Source organism: Chiroxiphia lanceolata, chromosome 6 (assembly GCF_009829145.1).
Source record: "Chiroxiphia lanceolata isolate bChiLan1 chromosome 6, bChiLan1.pri, whole genome shotgun sequence".
NCBI lineage: Eukaryota > Metazoa > Chordata > Aves > Passeriformes > Pipridae > Chiroxiphia > Chiroxiphia lanceolata.
Genome location: NC_045642.1, coordinates 52,348,444 through 52,368,234, shown reverse-complemented (window position 1 = coordinate 52,368,234; position 19,791 = coordinate 52,348,444). Strand labels below are relative to the sequence as shown.

The following is a 19,791-nucleotide window of genomic DNA, read 5'->3' as shown; positions in this document are numbered from 1 at the left end:
GAGTGTAGGCATATGTGGATTTAACTAATATTCAAATGAAATGTATAACTGAAAAGAAAGAATTTATAACAGTTTAGCTGTTCAAACCTCCTTCATGTTTCCACAGACGCCTGGTCAGGACCCTTATCAAACGCAGCAATTTTGCTACGTTTTCTGAAGAGCACAATTTAAATTGCAGGCAAAAAAAAAATAAAATCCTCACATCAAAAAGATAATAAAGTTGAGTTCTGTGCTTTTCTTTTTTTTTGTTACATATATAAAATATATAAATACCAAAATTCAGTCTTTGTAATTTAAGACACAGACTTTAATCTGAAGCCTTTACAGGAATGTTAGTGAAACTAGTAATAAACATTTTTCTCCTCTGCCACCTTTTTTTCTTACGACCCTTGGTTCAGTTCCTGTTTTTGTGTTGTCTTTTTCAGCTCTTTGTCCCATCTCCCGTGTGTGTATCTGTGTGCCTGTGTGTGCTTCTCTGTATGGTTTTTTTTTTTAATATTTTGACACACTGCTTCCCCTTAATAGGAATTCTGGCTACAAATAGCGTGCACGTTTCTAAAGGAACCTTTTCACAGTCCTTTTCTTTTGGGTCTAAAATGATGTATATGTAATTGGTAATTAAAGGTGCAAGCTCTCTTCAATATAAACAATATTGCTCAATGTTAGATCATTAAAGGGAACCACAGCACTAAATAATTACCTTTTGCATCGTGACACACTGTTTGCAGGCACCCGCTCCCTTCCCAGCGGTCCCTTTTCAGCACAGGGTTATGGTTACATTTTCACTAAGGCAAGAAGGCATCTTTTCATGATATAAATTGGTGAATTAATTGCGTAGGGTTGTCTTCAAACTCCTTTTAAACTTAGATTAAGGGGAAAAAGGTAATTAATGCTTTTCAGAATGAATGAGTTTTGAAACAGAAGCCTTCCCGTGCCCATCGTCTTTTCCAGCAGGATGGGCACTTCTCTGGGTCCCTGTCCCTTTCTGCCGTTGCTGGTGCTGCTGCTGCTGCTCTCTCCTTTCCTGTTAGGGAGCTCTGATGCAACTTGTAATACCACTGGTAGATATGCTGATCAGTTATTTATTCTGGAAGGCAAAAATTGAGTGATTCTTTTTCTAACTACCTTTTTTCAAGGTGCAACCATTTGTGTTGCCAGGTAATCCATTTCACCTTCTACCATTTGTCTCTTTCCTATGTGTTTCTTTTTTTTTGCAATTGCTTAAGAGTGAGACAGAAATCCTTTTGTTTTAGGACTGGAGAAGAGTCCAGATATGGATTATAACATCTGTTTATCACAGTCTTACTTCTTTGAGATATTTGTGTGACTTACTTTCCCCAGGAAATCCATAAGGAAACCGCTTGGACTAATAGAGAACATTTCTCCTCCTATTCCTTTAACCCTGATTCGATTAGAGGTCTCAGTCACTGATTTACATACTGTTAGTTCCTCTGTTTTGTTCAGCCCAAATCCTATAGTCCTTGCAGAGTCAAACCAGCCTTAGGCAAAAGTCAGTGGAAATTTTGCCTGAGCGAAGTCCAAGGTTTGTATGATTTGGCAGTTACATAGTAGAACAAGAGAAAAAAACACGTTTTGCCTCAGAAATGGATTGTGATCCACAATTATTTTATAATGTAAGAATTATCTTATAAATACTCATTAAAAACGTGGTGGTTTTTAATAATTGTGAAATGAGAAGTTGCATATTTCCTAGAAACTGATGCAGGTCACTCAGAAATTCTTTCCCAGTCTTTGGGGGTAAAGGTATGAAATTCACCAGTTCTCTGGGCAAAATTTAAACAAGAAAAGCTTTTATTAACATATATAGCAATGGCAGGGTTATTTGACATCAGAAAAATAAAGTGGAAGATTTCAGGCTCAGCCAATATTCCAGTATGTTAAATAAGCACCTCATTCCCTTTCCCACTGTACAGACTTTTGAAATCCCTTAACTGCTCATGTGACCATATCCTGCTTACCTTACTCTTACAAATAGTTTGCTGTAATTTGTGCTAATGGGTGGTCATTTAATCTTGCCGGTAACTTTGTAATGGGAAAGGTGGCATTAATTTTGTATGTCGCGGGGATCCTAGTTCTGCTAGTTTGGAGCATACAAGCTTTCCCCCTGTCTCTGAAAAAGGAAAAGAGGTTTGGGTGCATAAGCTTTGCTGGATGGGGCCTTGGCCAGATGGCTGGGAGACGCGGTGGGAATGAGAAGGTGGGATAAAAAGAGAGTAACTATTTCAGAATACGACTCGGGGCTCAAACGCTTTCAAAATGGCTCTTTGCTGATATCCTTGCAATGCTGGCAGCAGTGGGAAGGAGCTGTCAGGAAAGCTATGCCAGGTCAGCCTTTCCATTTTGTTTCAGGCAGGCTTGGTTGCAAAATATATTGAAATCATTCTGGGAGAGCGGAAAAGTTGAAAAATAAAAGAAAGATCTAATCAGGCTTGACTTCTTCAGGGGGTGGGGGAAGGCTGGGCCTCTGGCGATGCATCCTCCGGAGTCTGTGAACACTCAAAGCAATCTCTTTCTCTTCTCCCCTCATCCCTTTCCTCCCTCTTTCCCCTTGTCCATGCAAAGCAGAGGCTGACCATGTGGAACCGGCACTGGCCGACGAGGATGAGAGCCTGGCAATAGCAGACCCAAGCGGCATCAGCATCGCTGCAGGCGGGACAGACCCCGACTTGTTAACCTGTGGACAGTGTCAGATGAACTTCCCGCTGGGAGACATCTTGGTTTTTATAGAGCACAAGAGAAAACAGTGCAATGGCACTGGTGGTGTCTGCTATGAAAAGAGCATGGATAAGAGCAGCCCTCCCCCCTCCTCTCGCGCCGAGCTCAGGAAAGTGTCAGAGCCAGTGGAAATCGGGATCCAAGTCACACCCGATGAAGAAGACCGTCTTCTCACGCCTACAAAAGGAATTTGCCCCAAGCAGGAGAACATTGCAGGTACAGCACGTTTTACACTCAATCAACTGCCTAGATAATCTTTTAACTAGAGTCCTCTAGAAAGTGCCATGAAACACAGACTTCAGTAACAGGTCTTTATAGGAACCATCCATTCTGGAGAATCCTCATGGCTATGCAGGGCTGTCCATCCCATGTTTAATTCAGTGTAGCTCTCTGTGCGTGGCCAGCTGCTGGAGAAAGGGGCTTCTCAGTTCCCTGGGAGAGCCAAGGAGCACCCTGTACACGTGGGAAAAAGCAGAAAGCTGGAGTCAGAAAATATTTCATTAGCATCCCTAAGCAGGTAGAAGTGGCGGAGGGATAGGGGACTTTGGTGAGGTGCTCAGTTCAGTCCTCTTCCAAACACCTTTTGTCACATGCCGACTCACTGAGAAGGATTAAATTCTGACCCTAGTGAAGTCAGTGGAAAAATCGTCTTCCCACTGACTGTTAGTGGGAAGCAGATTTTGTTGTGAGGGCTGAAGCAGGGGTTCATTAAATCCTTGCTTTTTGTTTTCCTGGGGTAGATATCAGCTTCCTGGTCTGCCCTTATGCCAGTGCTGCTTGTCCTGGGTCTCTGTAGATGGTTCAGGTTGGGTAGGCAACACCTGCATTCACATGCACACCCCAAATGGGTCTTCTGAATGAGGATACAAGAGCACAGGCTGGCCTAGGTGAGAAAATTGCAGGCATTTCTTTTTCTAAAGCTCTCGTACATAGTGCAGTTAACATTCATTCAGTGGACCTCCCTTGCTCAGAGGTGGGCAGGAGGGTGATGGTATCCACCTGGGATTGCTGACATGCAGTGGTTCCTGCAGAGTGCCTGGCATGGGGCTGCTTCCATCGTGCAGGGCGTTTGTCCCCTCCACAGTGGTGAAAGGAAGGCTCTCCTCCCTGCTAGTGAATGGGAGTTTTATGTTACACAGCAGGATCTCCCCTTAAATGGGCCTTTTTTGTTCAAACCAACTGCATCCCATACCGAAGATCAGTGGCAATTTGTCTTTCTGCCACTGTCCTTATTTCTCTAGGAATTGTCCTGTGGGATTAGATCTGACAGTCCAGGATCCTGCCTGTAGTAGATATGTTCCCACGAGGGGATCCCCAGAAGACTGGTGAGAGGCCCCTATCTTTACAATTGAAGCTGAAGAGATTCCCACTTTTAATGTTGGAGGTCTCTGAATCAGCTCCCAGTATCTCCGACAAGCTTGGGCATCATATAAGTGAGGATGCCAGCTTTGAAATGCTGCGGTCTTCAGACATCCTGTCTTTTAGGAGAGGTTATATGCCACCCATTAATTACATTGTTTTCTTCTAAGAATCTTTTTTGGGTGCAGCCATCGTCTTGGCATGGGACAGCTGGTAGCTTTGGGGGCATTATGTGTGGCAGCCTGTGTGATAGGGTTGTAAGCAACTCTACTGTAAGACCTGACCCTGTCTTTTCCTCATCCTTTTTCAGCCTTTCCCCTCCTTTTACAGCTTTCCTCATTCTTTTTCGATTGTGAATGCATTTCTTGGTAGAGATGACTACGTTGTGGAGTAGCAGATTTGAAGGCTAGATTTCCTTCCCATTTGGTAGGAGCAGAAGAGAAGTATTCAGCACATTCTCCTCCAGTCTGCTGAAGGTCTGAGTGATGCTGAGCACTCTCAATAACTGTTGATCTCCCTGTAAACTGATGGTGCTCAGCCCCTTGCAGAGGTGCCCAGGGTAAGGGACAGCCAGGGTAAGGTTGGTTCAGGAGACCTATGCTGCCGTTGCAGTCCAGAGCTCATCTCTGACTAATCTCTGCCCGAGTTCAGTCCATAGTGAAGTACCTCAGTGACCCAGTGCACAGGGTGCTGTCCCATCGCAGCTTCTAGGGGTCAGCATCAACATAACTGACACTTGTGCCACACAGAAAAGCTGCCAGGGGAGGAGGGGGTGAAGGGGATGTTCACATGTGAGAAAGGTATAAAAAAAAATAAATTTAAAAGCCAATCTGGAGCACCTAATCTCTTTCAGACTAAACTGGATATCAAATGAAAATATGTAGAAAAGATTTTGAATTGAGAAAAATAAAAGGGTTTATCATTTGATTGGCATTTTCTCAGCAGTGCATGGAGATAGGGACATCCACTAAATAGTGGAGTAATAATGCTTTCTCAATTAGGAGCCCAGCTCTGAGATAAAAAGGTGCAGTGTCCTTCCATATTTTTTTTAATAGCAGCGGATAGTTTTCAATAGTAGGATAAAAGCCTCACATTACAGCCATGGAGGGTAGCCATGAAAAACCCACAGAAGTCATTCACTGGAAAGGCTTTAGTGGGATATACCAAACCCCTTATTTATATTTCAATAGAAAGGCTTTCTGCATTAGCCAAGAAAATCAGAATCTGCATTTAACATTAAAGGTATTTCCCAGTGAGCGGCTGTAGAGCATTGTTGTTAGATTTGTTAAAAAAAGAGACTAAATACGATTTCATAAAAGGGAAACTTAATCTCTAAGGCAGCTTTCTCCTACCCTGCCACCCCCTCTCTTTATTTTTTTATTTTTTTTTTTTGTAATAATGCAACAGCCTACAGTATTTTTACTTTATATGTGACGAAAGATATTCTTAGCCTTTCTGTACTGCGACAGGAAGAATGAATTTCTTTATTCCACCAAGAAATATGTAAAATAATCCCTTAGAAGTATGGGGAGATATGTTTGTTCAAAGCATTTAAAATGTTATTTTAATCAAAGGCACAAAACACTCTACATGCTGTGTCAGCTAAAGGAGACCATTACATTTTAACAGCAAATCATGCTCTTTTCCCCCCTCCTAGCCAGCCCCCCCCTTTGAAACTAACTTTTTTTTTTATTAAATAAAAAGGCGAAAAAGATTAAAGAATAATAAAAAAAAACTTCAGTGGCTCAAATGTATAAAGTAATTTAATATGGTAGAAGCATTAATTATTTTAGCTTAATTGAATTCTGAGGACTGCAGTAGTTGCATTTTTGTAGACAAGCTCTGTTTATTATTTCTTTGTGTAGATTAACAGTAAAGGAAACATAGATAACTTTCAGTTATTTATTGTAAAATAAATGTGTCAATTCATGTGTAAAGCAAGCTGTTCAAAGATAATTGAGTCTTTATATTTGAAGAGGGAAACCAGAAATCACCCACTCGCCACTTCGGCTCCCTGAAATATGCTGCCACCACTGCTGTCCTCAGAGAGGTTTCAGCTCCTCTCCTTGATCTTGTGTAATTTTTGTAGACCTTCTTATTTGGTCAAAATAATTTGTGTGGCCTTCTGCAGTGTGATTAAGCCGCCAAACCTTACATCTTCCCATGGCTGGATGCTGTGAGGGTACACTGGGAGCTGAGCTTGGCTCTGCCGTTGTGCCTCTCTTCCCTCTGGGCGTGAGGATATCGGGATGCAGTGCTGAGCATTCGTCCTGGCACAGGGTACTCCTGAGGTCTTTCCTCCTCTGTTTCTTTTTGTCTTTTTTTTTTTTCTTTCTTGGTAGCTCTTCTTGCACCCATCACTGAATGCCTCTTGACCACACAACAGACCCTGAGCTGCTTTGAGGCAGGCATGTAGAGCTCAGGAGCCTGCAACAAATTGTATGCACAATTTGTAACACAAATCTCCGGCTGACGTTTCTATATTTCACTAGAGACAAAGGCAACTTTGTCTCTGCAATCAGCTTTTAAAGATCTTATGGTAATAAAATCTGTCATCTTTCCCTGCCTGGTAACTTGCAAATCCAAGCTTTTCAAGGTGTTTTCATTTAGTTACCACTGTCCATGTGATGTGTGGTAGCATGTTAGCTGGCACTAGGAGGATGTGACTTGCTTAGGAGCAGTCTGCCCTGTAAAGTTTTTGGTTTTGGTTTTGTTATTTTTAAATTGGCTGACCTGTTTGAAAATCAGTTCTGCCTCTCACACAGAGGGTGTGATAGCATCAAGCAGATGTACCAGATTGTTGCACAGCAAAACATAGCCCGGCCAATGAGTTGGCTAGGAGTTATCAGTCACTGCTCCTTTTACTTCACCGCTGGCAGGTATTTTGGAAAAAAATTAGACCACTGTTGTATTTTATATCTCTTTTTATCTCTCATACTTATCAGATCTTGGGCATAACCAGGTCACCTGTCCTGGCTGAAGAATGACCTGGGAAATACGCTTCCACTGTCCTTTGACTGATAGTATCTTCTCTCCTCTCCATGGCCCTGCTGGGCTCGTGGGCTACCAGTCTGTTTGTTAGCAGGACTCTCTGAAATGATCCAGGTTAAATAAAAAGTACCAGGCAGACAGTTTGCTTTTAATGCTGGATGGTTTCGTAGAGGCCAGGCAGAGAGGAAGGAACCTCTGCGGGGCAGGAACCACTTGGGACAGACCTTCTCCAGATTCACTAATGGGTCTGCACCTTTGGGCCAGAGTACCCTCACAGACACATAACGACACCAGCAGCAGAAGTTCATTAAGACAGCGAGTTAATTTCTGCAAGGATAGTGTTAAGAAAGGGGAGGGGGTTGATTGGAATTCCTCATTCATCCTGTCCTGGCCACCAGTGCTGGGCTCCACACATTGTACTTGAACTAGATGTGCATCGTGAAAAAAGGCTCCCTGTCAGAGGCAGGATTTAACTGCAACCCCTGCTCCATGAATGTTCATTTCAGGCTTTTGAATGGTAAAACTGCCAGTGAGAGAAACTAAATAACTCGCATGTGCTGGAAGCCAGAGATAAACACCGCCGTAGGTTGCCATGAAATAGGCTATTTGATATATTTAGAATTGTTATTTTTCTCCAAATTAAGATTAGTTAAATCCATGTGTGTTGTGTGAGTGATTGTTAACTCAATGGCATGGATTATCCTTTTTTCAAATCATGACAGCTAATTATTATTGCTGTCTACCCTGAGACATTCACTTACAATGTACCATTATGGACCCGTGCACCCATATTAACTTTAGGACTCAGACAGACATCGTGATGCCTTCACATGTGAGGGGAGGAAAATGCAAGCTGAAATAATCCGAGCACTGTGACGGTGGTGTCGGGCAGGTTGGGAAGAGCTGTCCTGAACAGCACTGAGCTGGCATATGGCTTAGGGGCCATCCCCTTCCCAAGGCTGACATGGCACTGGGTGCTGCTACCAGCATATCCCTGGGATACTGGGTCTTGCAGGAGTGACTTGTCAAAGCCAGGCCAGGAAAAACACTGTGTGAAGAAGAAGAGGCTTCCAGAAGTGTGTGGTAACAGTGCCTGAGAAACTCAGCTTGTAGTTGCAATCCTTCTTGTGAGGCTTTTCCAGACTTGTTTCTTCCCTCGCATCTGCTGGGGTTTTCCTGAGCGCAGAGGAGTTACCTGGCCACCTCCTCCTCCTTTGCTGTATTTAGCAACACATTTTGCCAGGTATTTAGCAACACATTTTTTTAATTGGTGTTGCTGAGCAGTAAGGGGAGGACACATGACACAAGGAAGGTGTCAACTGGTGGTGCCCTGAGAGAGGGTTAACGAGCAAGCCTCCTGCCCCTGGGACCTTGCTGAGGCCCTGGCTTGGGTGTGGAGAGAAAAACAAGCTAGGTGATCTCACCCAGAGCCCTGCTTGTGCCCAGAGCTGGGGGTGGGGAGGCATGCCGGGGGAGCCTGGCTCTCCTCTGGGGACAGGGCAAGCCCCAGCCCACAGGAGTGGCCCTTCCCTGGTTTGCTGAGGCTTGAAGCATGACCAAGGGCTGCTGCTATGTTGATGGATTAAAGGCTGCTGGTGGAAGCCAACATGGAGGTCTCCAACAAACGTGATTGCCTCCGTGGGGGATCCTAAGAGAGGGTGCCCATCAGCCTGTGTGCAGGGCTGCAGCCGCAGGGCTGTGGTCACGGTGCTTCTCACCAAGGTGGCAGCACAGATCCTGCTAATCCGGGTAAGAGTTAAAGGTGAGAAACCTGCCAGTTACAAAACCCTTCCTTCCCCTTGCTTGAACTCCACCACACCCTGTGGCCCCACTCCAGCGCCCTCTGCTCAGCCCCAGCCCGAGGCCACCGACCGCCCTCTCGCCGCTGCAACCTCAGCTCGCCCCCAGGTGTCCTGTCCGGGGTCCGGCACCGCCAGGCACCAAGACTTAACCGGCATCTGCCAGTCAAGAGTCAGATTAATCACACTGAGTTTTTAAAAGGAGATTAAAAAAAAGGCCAAGGAATATTATGCACTCGATTCTCCTTGCTAGCTTTAGCTTTTTGTTTTGTTCCTCTCACCATCCTGTTTTTCAAAGTTATTTTCTGCGCCCTGTATGTGGTTAGCAGGATTCCCACGAGGGTGAAACGGTAGGTGCTGGTGCTGGAGGAGTGCTGGGGGGTCCAGTTCACCCCACTCTGCCCTGGTTTCACCTGGCGTAACTCCCCTGAAACTGGCAGGACCACGCCAGATTTATCAGGTGACACAAGTGGGGACCTGCCCCTGAATGCATGGTGTGCCGAACTGAGAAATGGGCTTGCTGCTGTTATTTTCTCTCTCTCTAATCTCTTAGTTATAGTCATCTTTGGTTTTATGAGGGACAATTCTGGGTAAAACCTTTTTGACAGAAGTGCCATTTTGCAGGCTGATGAGAGGGGATTTAAGAAGGTCAGTCAGTACACTTGGCCAGAGTATTCTTGCTCTGGGGTGAATGCATGTAAGGAGTCACTCTTTAAGAGCAAAACTTACTTGTTTGTACCGGCTTGGCACTGCTGTTACCCTCTTTTAATTAAATGGAAGAACTCTGGACTTAGAACCCACTCAAAATGTCACCCAACAAAGTGGCTTTTTGCCTTTATTCAGTTCCTTTTGTGAAATTACTTGGGCCATGTGTGAAAGACCAAAAATCCAATGTATATCTGGTTATTATTGTCATGGAAAGATTGGTAAATTTTTATAGGCAACACTAATAGCAGTGTGCTTGTGCTCAGTGGAGTATTGACTGCAAGAAAGGAGTCTGTAGGTATTTGCAGGGGAATTTTGCATTGGCATGTTGCTGAAGGAAAGCCAGGTGTGTGGAAGCACTATAAAAGAGAAAATCTCCTATAGAGATAGAAAAAGTTGCTGTTCCTCTCCAAAGGTGGATAAATACAGAAAGGCACAGAAATGTTTCCTTTGCTTCAGCAAGACAGAAGTGTTGCTATAGCATGAGGTTACCTCCCTTCATGTCTTTTCCATAGATTGTTTTTCTTTCTCAGCCAGTGTTTGAACTGTGCTGCCTATACACACAGTGACCAAATCGGCTGTGACATAAAGGTTGAACCTTTCTAGGTTTTTTTGGAGATTGGAACATTTTTCTATCATAACTGGAGAAAAAAAAAAAACAACCCTGTGAAGTAATCATACTTTTTGTACAAGAAAGGCTTGAATTTCTATGTCATGTCACATAACTTCAAAGGGCATAGATTTGGGGCTGACTTTCAGCACTGGCTTCGGTGGCCGAGTGGGAAGATGGGAGCCTGGAGGGTAAGAAATAGAAGAGAGAGGCCAGGTATAGAAATAAAACCATGTTTCTCAGCAGAAAGCCCTGGAAGCCAGGAGAAACTGGGTAGCCGGGTGGCTCTTGTCTTGGGAGATGCGTGTGCTCACTCCAGTCAGAGCATCCTTTTCAGCATGGTTCCTTTTCCCCATTCCCTCCCACCCTCCAAATGGTAATTGGTGGGCTGTGCAGTAGAAATGTTATTAAAAAAAAAAGAAGAAAAACTGGGTGGGTGGGGTATCTAGGGATTTGGTGCCTAAGCTCAGGAGTTAAGCCGGAAATCCCAGAGATGTAATGAAAACAAAACGGACTTTTCACTCGCGCTGTGGCATTCTGGCAGTGAGAACGCTTTCGTGAGCCAATGTTTTCATTGTAGGTTTTCTCGAGAGAAGTAGTGGAAACGAATCGTTAACCCCTTAACTGGAATGGATGTGGTTGCTGCAGCGGGGAGAGGAGAGTCCTCTTGGCTCCTGCTTGCCGTGTTGCAGAGCTTGGGGGTGTGTGTATGTTTGTGTGTAGTGGGGAAGGTGGGGTAGATACCACTTGTAAGAAGTTTAATAATGTTAATGGCAGTTGTGAAGTGGTTACTTAGTGGTTGTTGTTTTTTCCTCTCTTTGCACGTATGCCTTTGCAGAAAGATTCAAGCATGGTCAGCACGAACCACTGTTAAGCCCAACAGCTCTAAAACTTGCTCCTTCTTCTGGCATTTGGTAGCGTATTTCTTGAGTGAGAAAAGGGGGACACTGCTCACTGGTCCCTCGGCAAGGTCGTAAAAGCTGCGGATGGAAAAGACCTACCAAGTAGCAGATTCCAGTTTTCTTGGAAAGTGGATGTACAGGATGTATGTCTGTAGTAGGCATGTTACGTATATAGTTTTAAATGTTCAGCAGCCTTGGATGGTGTTCAGCCTTACAGGAGTAAGCCCCTTGTTTACAATGAAGGGAGTTTGGGGAGGAAGGGAGCTGGGAGTGATTAATCTAATTTACCTTAACAGCCACTTTTAGTGAAGAGATTTTGTATCCCTGTCCTCCATGCTCTGATTAGGCTGTATCTTATTTTGGTATTTTATTTCGCCTTTTGATCACTGCTGGCACTTACTATATTTCTCTCTCCACTCTCTCATTAGGGTATTTTATCTGCATGTATTCTTGCAAACGGTATAGAGCATCGTCCCCTCTGTTCTAGCTGAAGAGAATCTCACCTACTCTTTTGCATCTTGGAAGAGCAATTAAAATTATTATAGACCTTCTTCCAGCTGTCCTAGGTCCTCTGGTCCTTGCATGCAGGTTGTGGGACTCTCGGTGCTGTGTAGACTTTGGATGTAATTGCATAGCTGCTGCAAAGGGCTGTGTCTCTGCAGCTGACCTTACTCAGCGCATCTGGCCTCTGAATAGATGTTTGCCTTCTTTCTCCCCACTTTGACAGCTCCCCCCCTCTGCACTCCAGCCCCTCACTCTGCTCCAGCCCACTCCTTGTCTGCTCACTCTGGGAAAGCACGGTAGCGGCAGAGTATTTGTGGCTGAAACTGCCTTGGCAGCGAGCAGAGGTTGAGGAGTGCGTCGGTTCTCCTGCACGCCCCTGTTTGAAGCGGGAAAAAATAAGAAAGGAAAGAGATGCTGCTGCATAAATGATGGTTCTGCATGTTTTCATACTATACTCCTTTTGTAATGGTCATTTAAACAAGGTGGAGTGGTGAGGGAGGAGAGAACAAGACGAGACTGCAGACAGGGATTAAACAGCCCGCTTCCTCTTTTAAGACATTTATTATTTTCAGAGTTAAACCTGTAGTCAGCTAATGTAATTGTAAAGGTCTCCTTTGAATTATTGCCGAGGTGCTCTGAAGTCTTCTATTAGAGCTGATGTACTTGTGCGCAGGCAAAATCCAGATTTGAATTTAGCACCTACTTGTTTTATTTTCTATATTAAACCAACTCCTGGTTCATTTTTTCCTTTCGAGACCCACTTTTTGTTTCCCGTTTTCTAGACTGCCCTATTACTATCTCATAAAAAGAGTTAGAAACTGAAGGGAAGTTTCCTGAGCAAGAAGGAATTTCCCCCCCCCCCCCATGTCTTGGCCCAGAGCCAACCTGTCTTTCAACAAGTAGAGAGCCATTCCAAGTTGAAATTTATAGAGCAGAGTCCAGGTTCAAGGGCTGAAGCCCGCCAACAGCTCCAGCCTCTTTGTTACTGATTAATTCTGCAAGCGGTTCAGCTGGTTTGCTCACTTCTGCCCGCTCTTCACAGCACCACGGTGCTTCCGAGCCGGCTGCCGCTGCTTCCCCCTCCCCTGCTTTTCAGCAGTGCTTTCTCCCCTCCTTGTACAGCATTCCCCCAAAAATTCATTTTAACTGCGTGCAGTTCAAGCTGCACTGAGTTGACTTTACAGTGAAAATTACAAAACATCCTTCCCCTCTTTCCCTCCACTTTTTTTTCCTCCTTTTTTACTTTTTTTTTCCTTTTCCTTTTTTCCTCCTCCCTCCCCCGCCCCCTACAGCTAATTTTAAACGTCTGGAGCTTCCCATTTCACTTCAGCTCATATTAACGATTGCTTCTTGGCATCAGTTGGAACCCAAGTTCCCAGGTTTTAATTAGTTTACTCAAACACATGCACTGGAGCAAAAGAGTTTCTTTCAGCTTTACCTGCAAAGGATGTTTCCTGTCTCAGCGAGGGGGTTTTCCTCGGGAGGGATTTGAAAGGCAGAAGTTTTCAAGTGGTCTCAATATGGGGCCCCACAAGAGTGAATGTGGGAGGTGAGGGGGAGAAAGAGCAGGAAGAGAAAAGGAGAGAAAAAAACCCCCAAAACAAAACAAAAAAAGAGTTTGGGAAAGTACCTTGAAATGAGGATGGTCCCAATCCTGCAACAAATTAGATGTCAAAACACAACCTTATTGACGTCAATGGGGGTTTTGCCATTGGCTTCAGCACAGGCTGGATTTCGTCCTTAGCCTGCGCCGAGCTGTAGGTAACGCCAACGGTCCTCTGCAGGCAGCAGGATTACTGATGTGCAGAAAGTTAAGCATGTCTGTAAGCGTTGGCAGGATTAAGATCTGTGCTGGTATTTTCAGACCAAGTGAAATGCATGTGGGAGTTTTTTAAAGAAGAAAGTGCATGGGAGTTTTAAAAAAGGGAGAATATAGCCAAGCTTGCCATTTATAAGCGCCTTGGGGAAAAACCTGGGTTGCTATTAAAAATATCGGAGGACTAATGTGTTACTAATTGTGACACAATTAACTTCTTAAAAGTATCTGATTGTGAGTCCCAAGAAAATAAAAAGATGTGGATGAATAGCTAGAAATTCAGGCCTGTGTTTCAGTTAAAACATTTCTTTTCTATTAACTAGAAATAAAAGCGAGCCTGGAGGTTTACTTTACCATGCATCTTGGTTACTCTGTTCCTAGAAGCCTACTTTTGAGTGGGTTACTTAAAGAATTAAAAAAACAACAACAAGGAAAAGAAGCTTAAACCCAGTAGCTATCTGAGACCCCTGTATGTGGTGTTACCACACAGCTCTTAAATTCTTGTTTAAACATTTCTTGAGAGCTGTTTCTTGTGAAATAAAAATGTGTGCTGTTTGTCTCTAGCAGATTAAAAGTTTACCTTTAATGTGACAGCTTCTCAAATCTAGTCGGAAGCATGCTTCTGTTTTATGGTATTATGAAACAGGTCTTGAGCAGAAACAACATGTTTAAGTAAGAGAGAATGAGATAGAATTTGTGGGTTTCTTTCTTTAATGGTTTATAGCCAGAAACCTTTTCTGTGTCTGCCTCTGAAACTTATGTGCATACAAGTGGCCAGCACATGTAAACCACGCTTTGAAATTTAACAGTTAACCTTAAAAAATATTAAGTTCAGCAAAATGGCATTTTTATTTTGGAATCTATAGACAGCTCTTTGTAACGATCTGGCAGAGGAATCTAAAGTTGGTTTTTTTTGTTTTTTTTTTTTTTTTAATATCTCCAAAACATTCGTTATTTCAGCAGTAGAAAACTGAAGCACACCCAAGCTCTGAGAAGGCTCTCTCACATCTGCCTCTGCCTGTGTGCCGATTCCCTGGGGTCCCATTTATAACAATCTAACAAGATAGAATCTGCCTTTGAGTATCAGTAAATATGGCTAAAGATCACAAAACTGTACTCATAATTGTTCAAGACTAAAAGGCAGAATACAATGTTTGATTAATGTTTATGGTACAGGGCCTTTTTGCAAGAAAGAAGTTAAAACAGTGAACCCCAAAACCCCCTTAAAAAACCCCTTAGCCCCCATGCCAGCTCCCTCAGACTTCCCTCGAGGATGCTATCCTCACTGTGCAAAGTTCATCATTTGAGATGATGCACTTTGATTTTGAAGCTGATTGAGGATATCTGATTGGAGTTGTTTCTCCAAAGGGGTGCACAAGGTGGGTTTCTGTTAGCAGGGCTAGTACACAGGAGCTGTCTTTACTGGCCACCAGAAGTAGCCATCCCTTCAGGGGGCTTTTGACAGTGCATTGTCTTGGAGTGGCCTCATCCTTACCATGTCTGCCCTGTGGGTGAGGAAAACACCCTCAATCCTCAATGCTCTCTATCTGACAATTAACGCTCATTAGAAATATTTCATCAAGGGGATGTTATGGATGCAGTGGTGTCTGTCAGAGACCCCTAGCAAATGGACCTGTTTGTTTTGGAAGGAGTGATGAGCTGGATTGATGAAGTCTGTGGGCTGGGGCCTTGAGGCTGCTTGGGCTAGGGTTTTTTCTGCAGGACCGGCAGCTTGCTTCCAGGCGTTTCTTGGGTGGGGCAATTCACTGGTTGTCTTCACTCCCTCTGCAGGAAGCTCGGGAACTCCTATTGTCTTCACTGTTGGGAGACTTCCCTGATTTCTGGAAAGGTTTCTTTGATTTCTTTGAGCGATAGTGAGTGGAGAATACAGTACCGATGGATCTGCTTCTCTTTCATTAGGTCTTTTAAGATTCTTGTTTAAGTGTGTTTGCTTTTCAAATGGTAAATGTCAGTGTTTCAAATATCACTGCTATTTAATAAATAGATCTTTGAAAATGCCCAGGCCAGGACTTTGTAAAATGCTGGTCTTGAAGTGGCAAAGGTGACACTGGACAAGCACAAAGAGAACAACATGGGTAAGAGTCAGTGCTAGTCTGCATTCAGGGGTGGTCCCTCTCAGAGGCTCCTGCCAGGGCAGAGGCCAGAGCAGGTCCTGTGGGAGGGAGCCAGTGGTGGGGCTGGATGCTGGCCAGGGTTCCAGGGGGATGTGCTGAGAGGGTGGTTGTGACTTTTGCAGTGCAAAATCCATGATTTGGGGAATGGGGTAAGGGTACAGAGAGAAAACCTGGAAGGGCAGATGTGTGTATGCTTCAGTGGAGTTTGTTTCTCACTGAGGAAAGCTGCGGCCTTCAGGGTGAGACAGTAACTGGGATGTGCAGAGAACTGTGCTAGCAGAAATACCACTCCAGCGTGCCACCACAGGAGAACCCTGGCACTTCTAAAGTCACGCTTGAATACTTCTATTTCCCACCTTCCTGTCCCTACACTTTGCCCAGTGCTGGCTGTGTGATGGCTGTGCAGAGCAGAGCCTAAACCCTGTTCCCTGTAACCCTTCTGTAGGGCAGGTTGGCATGGTTTGATGGGTGTAGAGCAGGAGAGTTCATCAGCCCTTTCTTTCTCCCACCCTGCAGCCCCACCTGTGTTCCCAGGAATGGAGCAAGTCCAGAAATTTTTAATGCTAGTTGCTATTGGTTTTAACTCTCCCATCTCTTTGCCAGCACCAGCTTTAAGACGCCCACAGGAGATATGCAGTCTCATTTCTCAGATGAGATAGAAAAGATGTGAATGGGTTTATTTTCCGAAGTGCCTGGCTGCATCTGGTGGGGGCTTGGGGCAGGCTGCTATGCTCAGTACTCCTCTGGATAAAGCCACAAGCACTACTGTCCAAAATGCTGGCGAGGAACAGGTGAAGGCAGTGGGGCTGTGGCCAGGAGAGCTACCGTCTGATTCACTTCTCACAGCCCTACCCTTTTGTGTGTGCAGTGATATTTTTGAGCAAGCCCTAGTCCCTTTGAGTCTCTATGCTGTTAGTATGTTCCCCCACCCTCAAATTCATTGGCAAAAAGGTTGGTTTAAACAAAAATGAAACCACGAACCACTGGAGAAGACAGTGATGTCTCCCATCCCCTCTCTCAGCATGCACCGGCTGGTGAGGATGGATGGAGGATGGGAGGCTTTATGCCACTTCCTGGAGCCTCGGCAGCATTGCCACTGTGGGCACAGTGCCAGAAGATGGCTTCTCCCTTGTAAGTGAATAAGGATTTAAGGAAATTTCACTTGTGAGCATATGATAGGCTCCCTTCCTATGGGAAGCATCAAACCCTGGAGCTGAGTGCCTCAGGTGAGATGCTGTCTGAGTTTGACTGGGTCGGGACAAGACTGAGTGCCCTCTCCTCCACTGTGGGTGTTGGTTCCAAGAGGAGCTGGGACTTCTTGCTGTTGCATCTCCACAACTGGGTGCTGAGGAAGAGAAGGAGGCAGGGGGGGAAAGGGAAAAAGAGAAGAGGTCTGTGACAAAATCATGCGACACCCACGTAAATATTGTTTGTATGAATTGGGTCCTTCATCTTTTGTTAGCAGCAGCTTGTTAATTAACAGCAGATTAGTGCTGCTTTCTTCTGACACATGAATATATTTTGGGCTAGAAAATACTTGTACTCCATAAAACTGTGTGACTGAACAATTCAGAAAGTACCAGCGGAGTGCCGTAATGGATTCCCTTTTCATCCCCTCCCCCCTGCCTCCTCCTCCTCCTCCTGCTCTAAATGCAAGCAGATTTCTGCAGTCTAGTGCAGAAGAGACACGTTAAACACAGCTAAATAAATCATGTTTACTCTTGGCGTTCTTGGTAGTGAAAAATCTGTTGGCTGTTTTTACTTCCTTATTTCTCAGCATTTGCTTCCTACCTGTTTTTGAGCCTGTGCCCAGAAATAGTAGTTTTGTCAAACGAGTGGATTATGCCAACCAGCAGTTCCCTCTGCCAAGGAAGCTGCTGGATCACAAAACCCAGTGACTTCTTTCTTACAATGACACTGAGATTCCCACTCTTCCTCCCCCCAGTCCCGATCAGAATATAAAATAAAAATATTAAAATCTGGAGAAAGAGAAAATGTAACCAGATTCCTGGCAATTGAAGAGCCTAGATTAAGGAAAGTTGAACTTCTGTTCCAGAAGCCCTCCTTTAAGCTGTTTGTGGAGGTAAAGGCACTGGAGATAGCAATAATAGGAACCAGACATTTTCCCTTTCTTGTTATCATTTCTTGTCCCATTCTCCCCCAGAAATGGGGGTGGGTTTTGTTTCAGTTTTTTTCCTTCCCTCTACGGAGAACTTTACAGCTGGGAGAGAGAGGTAACTGAGCCTTTATTTAACCAAGCTGGCTTGTGAGCTGTTGTAGGCGGAGTGTGAACTCTGGTTTTGGGTCTGAATTCTGCTCCTGACTCTGTGCTCTTGGGTGGCCCCATAAACCTCCTGCTTGAGTGAGGGGCTGCAAGGTGGGGTAAATGCAGATATGACAAAGCCATGCACAGTGCATGTATGTATATGAAGTGTATCTATAGAGAGAGGGGTACATCTGCTGTCATCAGCAGAGCTGTGTCAAGTGGAAGGGAGTATAGTCCAAAAGATAACTCCATTTTGACACAATCTTGGGTATTAACTGCTTCTCTTTGACCCCAGGTGGCAACTTTTTAGCCTGAACCCATCTTCCTCATTGCTGTTATCCCAGATGTCAGTGATCCCAGATGTGACTGTAACATGGATTATGAGCCTGGTGGACTCTCTCTGTTTAGTTTTAAAATTAGAAAAAAGATCCTTTCTCCCATCAGAGCTTTGCATGTATTTACTCTTTGATCACATTGGAAGGGCCTTATCCTGTCTCCAGAGGAGCTTTAGTTCTGCTTTCAGTGGTTACAGGGATCCGGCCCTGTGCTGAATATTAGCATTTTAATGGCTTACTTAAAACCCCATTGCTGGTACACTCACAGGGCTCCTGGCAGGAGAAGAGTCCAGCTCTGGGGTTTTGCGAAGTGATGTTGCAGGCTGCTATGCCTGCTGAAAGAGAGGAGCAGGGCTGGCCCATTTGTCATAGATTATTAGTATTGTCAATAATAACATGTCTACAGAAGCCAAATTAATTCCTTCTTCCACTTAGTACTAAGTCGAAGAAATGCCAGATCAGTTTCAGAACAGGGGAAAAAAATAAACAGAATCAAAGTTTGTATGTTATGATCCCTCTCAATTTCTGGTGGGAATACTCTATGATAGAAATGATATTTCCATAGAGGCACTGGCTGCCAGTTTGCTTAATTACATTAAATAGTGGTATAAACCTCTGCAGAACATAAACCTCTGTTCCAGCCAGTCATTAGAATATTGAATCATAAGGAATAATGATACCAGTGCTAACGTGTTACAACGGTCTTTATTATATTAGTGACTGAAGTGTTATTTAAAAAATAAGGTTTGTTGTAGCAGTTTAGGTGTGCATGCATATTTTCTCTGATCAACTATTAAGAGACTGAAGACTAGATTTGAATTTATTACAGGGAAATAAAGGGCTTGCTTCGAGGAAGAGCTACTAGATCGCTGCTTATGATTTTACAATTTGATTCTACTTGTCCTTAAGGAAGGTTCATAATGCTTACTTTGGAAATACCAGCTACATCTAGAAAATTAGGGTTAAAAGGATGACTTTGTTGAAACTAATTACAGACTAGTTCAGTTTTTTATTTGGTGACATTTTAGAGATTTTGCTCGTAATGCAAGAGGTTATAGAAAGATTTGGTTAGACTGTGATATAAAGCAATAAGCTGCTGTTTGAGTATATTGACATTTTCATCGGAAACAAAACAAAAGTCAACTCACCTTTATTTTACTAGGGTGATTGGTATGAATTTAATATTGCTTTCTCATCCTGAACATGGATGTTTGAAGGAGCATTTTACCTCACCTTGTTTGTACGGTATCTCTGTTTTGTGATCTCTTTGGGGTTTTTTTAATGCACTTTCCCAGCTAAGTGTATTCAGCATCCATTTTCAGTTGATAATAAAAAGCCTTTTTGTGTCCTATACTTTTGTCTTACAGAGAAAGATGCTATTCTGTACAAATAAATGGGTAAATTGGGAGTTATGGGGAAGTCTGGTACAGCAAAAAAAATTTCTGTATGTAGAATGGTTCTTGGTTTCTTGTATTTGACTTTGATCTTAGTTTTGTGTAAGGCTGAAAGGAGTAAGGGGTTGTTTTTATACTGTACATGTGTTTTACCTCTCCTGGTTCAGAGTTTGGTTATCCTGTCTAATTACCATTTGTGATTGGCCAAATTCTGTTTGGATCCAAGTGTTTGGGTACAA

The 19,791-nt window shown here is 43.9% G+C and overlaps 1 protein-coding gene across 2 annotated transcripts in view; it reads left to right on the top strand.

Moving 5' to 3' along the window:
* BCL11B (BAF chromatin remodeling complex subunit BCL11B) overlaps positions 1 to 19,791 on the top strand; it is a 97,114-nt gene that overhangs the window by 11,835 nt on the left and 65,488 nt on the right. For both annotated transcript variants that reach the window (XM_032691540.1, XM_032691539.1), the window contains exon 2: positions 2,587 to 2,952. In XM_032691540.1, the coding sequence (XP_032547431.1) occupies positions 2,587 to 2,952 (366 nt within the window). The remainder of the gene's footprint in view (positions 1 to 2,586; positions 2,953 to 19,791) is intronic.